The sequence below is a fragment of the Melanotaenia boesemani genome, chromosome 21 (genome assembly GCF_017639745.1).
Source record: "Melanotaenia boesemani isolate fMelBoe1 chromosome 21, fMelBoe1.pri, whole genome shotgun sequence".
Lineage (NCBI taxonomy): Eukaryota > Metazoa > Chordata > Actinopteri > Atheriniformes > Melanotaeniidae > Melanotaenia > Melanotaenia boesemani.
The window spans coordinates 24,201,479-24,207,486 of NC_055702.1; the positions used below are offsets into that span (position 1 = coordinate 24,201,479).

The window sequence follows — 6,008 nt, forward strand, 5'->3', positions numbered from 1 at the left end:
TCATCATAAACCTTATTTTTGAGGTAAACAATTAGTTTTAAAGTTAGCTTACTTCATTTTAACACAAATTTTATAAAAGCAGAATAGTTTAAACGGTTACTAAAATGTTATTGCGAGAAAGTACGAGAATAATGCTGATGACAGTTAGGCTACTTTTTAAGCTTTATTAAAATGGCTTAAAACAAATTCAATTTATAGTTCTGACTGGGAGAAAAGGTGTGATTACTGTGCTGTTTTCAGCTCTGTTTAGCAGTGACCTCTGCTGGCGCTCTTTCCAAAGCGCAGCTCAGCAGAGGCGGCGGCGGATAAAGCGCGCGCGCTTTGCTTCTCGTGCCGCAGTTGTGGATCAGTGCGCATAGAAGCCGCGCGCTGCTGAAGAATGGCAGAGCGCTAAATTAGCCCGAGTTTGGTGAAAATATCTCAGAGGGACCGCGCAGTTATCTGGCGAAAGGAACTTTCTCCTGTTACAAGGTCAGGACTCTTTTTCCTTAATTAAAAGTAAATGTATGTTTAAAGTGTGGAAAACTGGTTGTAACCGGCAGTTATTCTGCTTGCTATGTTGCCACCCTCCTCCCATGGGCAAGTTTTATTTATACCATTTCTTAAATTATATATTTTGGCACGTTGTTCTGCATGTTTGTTGTCATACTGACTTGCATGACGAGGTTGTCCGTGATTCCAAATGCAGAAAGTCACTACTTGTATTTGTACTGCAGTGGCACCGGTGGTAATCCTGGATTTCTTCTAATCTTCCTGTTCTCCTGCCATCTACACGCTCAGCCTCTACTGCCAGAAATAAACACACAACCTAACACACAACGAGCTATCACAATTTCCAGAGGCATATCCACTATAATTTAGTGTAATGTAAAGTAATTTGAGGCACAGTGTCCCATAACCATCACCATAGTTTATATAGCAGATAATTCATTGTAAGTAGCTTCCTAAAAATCAGATATCTTAGTTTTGGATGCATTTTCTTCCTCCCTGCAGAATTACCAGACATTATGTGGAATTTATACCCTTCAGTGTTTAATAAAAAAGTCCTTAGCGACATCATTTTGGCTCAGCTGCCACCCCTGCATCACAGAGAGAACAGCAAATCCCCTCAGTGCAAAGCACTGGTGTGCAGGGGAAGATTGAGTGCTGAATCAACAGCAAGTTGGTCCAACAACCCCCCCCACCCACACCCCAGTGCTCTGCACTGCTGTCTCACAACTCCTGGGAAATAAACTTGCAATTTCAAGCCCATGATCAAGATGCATCGACCCACGCACCTCAGGAAATCCTGTGACTGTGCAATATTATTATTTTTTGCCTGCTTCTACCTTTGTGATCTTGTGTGTGGGTGTGTTTATGTACTGCCTCTTCTACTCCCCCTCATCAGAGTGTCTGATAACGAGGTCTCTGTGGGCTTTGAGTGCAGAGCCGTGATGAAAGTTCTGCAGTCCTCCTCCTCTCTTTCTGCAAACACGCACACCTTTTTGCCACCTCACATAAATTCACCATTTCTGCTCCCTCATTGATTTGCGTGGGCTCAGTGAGCTGCTGCTGGGTTCCAGCTCTTGACAGAATGAGTGCCAGCCTACTGGAGCTTTTTTATTATCCTAACAGGGCATCGGCCTCGCTCTCCAGCTGCCAGCATGATGAAAGACTGCCTGCAGTTTCTAATCGAGCCGGCCAAAAAGCTCAAGATCAGACTAAAGGTACAACACCGCCGTTCACACGTTTGTTTGAATTATTTGTTATGTTTTTGCCGATTGCACGTTTTCTAGGTTGTTTCTTTTTTAGGAGTCTCGTAAGAAAGTGAAACATGAGAAGAAGGAGCCCCTGGTGGAAAGTCAGTTGTTTATTATGGAGCTTGCCCGAGAGCTTAACAGAATTTGCCAGGTAAGCTTTTCTCTCTCTCTTTTTCGCATCGTGTACAGTCACAGAAGCTTATTTGTATCTTGTCACACCTCAGAGATCAAACATCCTCGAACACATCTGGACCTGCGAGGACGTCTGGCCAGCCAGTGTATGTCGTGACTTCATTGTGGACTGGGCTGCCGTGCTGGAGACAAGAGTACCGGTACAGGGGGAAAAAAACAAAAAGGAAACCATATTTGTTTTCTAGCTAAAATGACATAAGATGATTTCTTGATGTTCTTGTTCAGCACAAGATCATGCCATCTGAATACCAGTATGAGAAGCCAGAGAAGAGGGACTGGAAGGGACACCTTCTTTGCATGCTGGAGTCGGGGGGCGAGTATGATATGGGCCCCCACAAAAGGGTCATCATGGACTGGACGCGGGAGATTAAATGCAGGGCTAAGGTGAATATTGAGGCTAACTGGTGGGTGATTAAAGTCTGACCCAGTTCCCTCCTTGTGTTTGATAAACCTTGCCCTTGACAATCTTCCTGTCGTATTCATATTGGGGCTTAGAGCAAACGCTTTGATTATAAACAAGTTAAAAGGTTGTGGCTTGCTCCATTTAGCCCTCCATGTGGCCAGGAGAGCCTGTGATCATGATGCTGGATGACCTGGAGTTCCAGTGGAGGAGGGGCCGCCTGCCCAACTTGCTTCCAGCCGTGGAGCTCATCATGCTGACCGTGCTGAATGCCGACAGCCCCATAAAGGTCGGGATGGGTGTCAGAAATATTTGTGTAAAATACGTCTTATTCCAGGATCATGGGATCATATTCTCTGCTAGGTTACTTTGCTAATGATGGGATACGAAGTGTTCTAATTTAACTTGAAGTTTAAAGGATTGGCAACGAGACTATTTTACATGATACAATCAGGTCAGTGGTGGTTAAGATTCTGGAGAATGGCGCTATGTATGTGTGCTGCCTGGTGCCCAGCCATGCTAATCTCTTTATCTCATTGTCTAACTCACCTTGGCCTGCTTTAGCTTTATGTTTCTACTGTGTTTATTCACAGGACGACGTGACCAAGCAGTGGCTGGTGAAAAAGCAGAGGAGTCAGAGGATCGGTGAGTACAGCAGAGATTGTTATCATCGAATGGAGACCATATTTTAGTCATATATCTCAGAAAATGTTTTTAAATTGGGAAATGTTGTCTGTTCCAACAGCATGTGTAGATACAGAAGCTCTGAATAACATTTGCTTTCCTGAAAAAACAAAACCAAACATGAAAATATGTTGAGAACAAAACTTGTAGGAGGATTAATGTTGTGTCATCTTTTAATCATTGGATTGACTTCTCTTTTTTCAGATGCTGTGCGTTACATACCACACAGTGGTAAGTTCAGATATCCACTGTTGCTGAAGTGGGTGTTACATTATGATTCAGTGATATTGTTACGTGGCCCCGTATAGATTTACTGTCAGACTAAACTGTTTTGTCTAACTAAAGAAGAATTGATGCAGTGATGCACATCTGTACAGTTCAGGACCTGAGTTGAGAATTAATAATGGATTTAAGGAAAATAAAAAAAATCAAACTGAAGCAAAATCAAATTAAACAGAGAATTAATGTTATTTTTATTCAGTCATCACAGTTACAGATAGGAGGATTTAAACAGGTACCGAAGGACAAAACTGAACTTTATTTTCTACTTGAACAAAACCTTAAACAACAGCCCTTCAGAAGCAGGAAGTCCAAAATCTAAACACACAGCAGGAATAAGGATCAGATATACAAAAAACCAAAAACTTAAATGTAAACAAAACTCAAAACAGACGTGCAAAAAAGCCAACACAGATATTTAAAACTAATAACAGAAAATAAGAGGAAATAAAGTCAATTTAAAGCCAAGCAGTTGGAACAACTCTAATGCTACCTACACAGATTCAAGATGTCAGTAAAACAAGAGAGAAAAAAAATATGTAAATTTGTTTGGCAGTTAACAGATAATAGCATAACTGGGGTTCAAGAGAGCACCACAAAGAGGTTGAGTCCTTCAGAATAAAAACACTTATGGTGCTGGGTAGCTCTGCTCAGTACAGCCTGTCCAGTCAGGGACTTTCTGCATGTCATGTTTTCATCTCAAGCTACATTCAAATAAAAGCCATTCATGCTCAAAGATCAGAAAAGCCTTCTAAAATACACTACTAACATGTATAAAAGCGCTCTGTATGTGTTACTGCAGCTTGGTAGTAAAAGCATCCTGACCTGAACTGGCCTGCCTGCAGTCCAGATCTGTTACCTGCTGAAAAATGTGACAAAGGAGGCCACAAACGTTTACGCTGCTGAAATCCAACATCAGGAAAGAGCGGGAAAACAGTTCCCTTTCGCAGCAACTGTAAGAGTGAGGTTAATTATTTCTAATAAGGCCTCACTCCTGGTCTTAATTTACAGGTCATTTGTGCATAATATGTAGAGTTATCCTTCTAATAAACAAGTAAACCCTAACAGCAATGTTGAAAAAAAAAACTACAGCAACAGACGTTATTGCAATAAATCGCTAAATCTCCCAACACTATTTAAAGCTGCTGCTAATGTCAAATAGGTCCGGTCTAAATTATTTACAAGTCATTACAAGTCACAGTTTTACAAGTGTTTTTGCAGACATTTCACACAGTACACAAGGCTTTTAAAGGTGGATGTAATAAATTATCCTGATAAATAATTTAACAGTCCTTTTCTGTATTAAAGTTTAACAGGCTGTTTGGACTGAACCAAAACTTGTTTTATTTGTCAACACATTTTAAGTCACATGGAGGCTTGAAAGAGAGTTTTCTTTTTCTTTACAGTGTGGAACTGGATTTGTGATGCGACAGGTATGAAAACCCCTGATATTTATCACCACATCCCCAAGTTTAATTTCCAATGTTAATTTTTAATGGCTCCGTCTGCCCCACAGAGGACGTCATCCTGGACTCAGAAACCGCTAACCCGGACCTGTCCATCTCCAGCGATGAGAAACGCATGCGGTGCGGCCTGGAGCGCCGTGACGTTCAACAGTGCACGCGGCGCTTTGATGGTTGGTGGTGCGCCGTGGGTCAGGAGGGCTACACGTCCGGACGCCACTACTGGGAGGTGGAGGTGGGCGAGCGGGACTGGCGGCTGGGTCTGGCTAAAGCTTCGGCTGTGAGGCAGGGCTTCCGCTCACTGAACACAGAGACGGGCTACCTGACCCTCCGCCTGGAAAGAGGCATGGATCTGAAAGCCCTGACGGTGCCCACGACCCCCTTACCCCAGACCCTGGTGCCCAGGAAAGTTGGTGTTTATCTGGACTATGAGCAAGGTCAGCTGTCCTTCTACGACGTGGAGAAGCGTTCACATTTGTTCACCTATAATGAGAATTTCACAGAGGAACTGTTCCCTGTGTTTGGGACCGTGGAGGTTGTGAAAGACCTGGTGATCAGGTCTGCAGGTGTCAGAGAGCCGTGCCTCTGCCCCGGACCCTGCCTGTGGAACTGATCCTGATCTTCAACATCCCACAGAGTCTGTGCTGTCTTTCTTGTGAACTGGATCCTGTGTGTTGGACTCTTGCTGTGCGGTGCCTGAGAGGTCTGGAACAAGAACTACCATTCTTCTGCATTACACGTTCTGTTACTCTGCCTTCATGGAAACACACAGTATCTGAACATTTGTATTTTGGAGATTAATATTTTATGTGTCTGTGAAAATATCAGCCTTGTTTAAGTAAATTTTTTTTAGGTTTGTTGGGAACTGAGAGATTAAGGAAAAAATTATTGAGATGTTTTTTTTTTTTATTTTTAACAAAAGTTTTTCATCACTTGTTATAGCTTGAAAGTTGTAGCATAAAAAACTCTGAAGGAAGTTTGAGCAACGACTTGTGGTCTCAGTGCAGCTACGCTGTGGCTGCGTGTTAGCCAACACTCAGCTGCAGATAATCTCAGACTGGGCTGACGCATGTGAACAGCTAATCTCTCAAACTCTTGTGTGATGCTTTGTCTCAAGCTTCCTGCAAACGTGTCGGGCATGAGCTTGTTTATGCAGCTGTGCTTTGTTGTGTGTGTGTTTTTTCTCTAAAACATAAATAAACTGAATATTCTATTTCACCTTTGGTGATCGTACATAGTTTTAACATAAAT

General features: G+C 42.6%; 1 protein-coding gene across 2 annotated transcripts; it reads left to right on the forward strand.

The window, feature by feature from the left end:
* Positions 1 to 343: 343 nt before the first annotated feature.
* Positions 344 to 5,975, forward strand: zgc:194990 (uncharacterized protein LOC568410 homolog). 2 transcript variants are annotated; one of them, XM_041974309.1, is made up of 10 exons: positions 344 to 471; positions 1,615 to 1,706; positions 1,792 to 1,890; positions 1,964 to 2,071; positions 2,157 to 2,315; positions 2,480 to 2,620; positions 2,925 to 2,976; positions 3,220 to 3,246; positions 4,701 to 4,727; positions 4,811 to 5,975. In XM_041974309.1, the coding sequence occupies exons 2-10, from the start codon at positions 1,644 to 1,646 to the stop codon at positions 5,368 to 5,370; spliced, it is 1,236 nt and encodes a 411-aa protein (XP_041830243.1). In that variant the 5' UTR covers positions 344 to 471; positions 1,615 to 1,643; the 3' UTR covers positions 5,371 to 5,975. The 2 variants fall into 2 exon arrangements, with proteins under 2 accessions (XP_041830243.1, XP_041830244.1); XM_041974310.1 differs by lacking the exon at positions 3,220 to 3,246.
* The last annotated feature ends 33 nt before the right edge of the window (positions 5,976 to 6,008 follow it).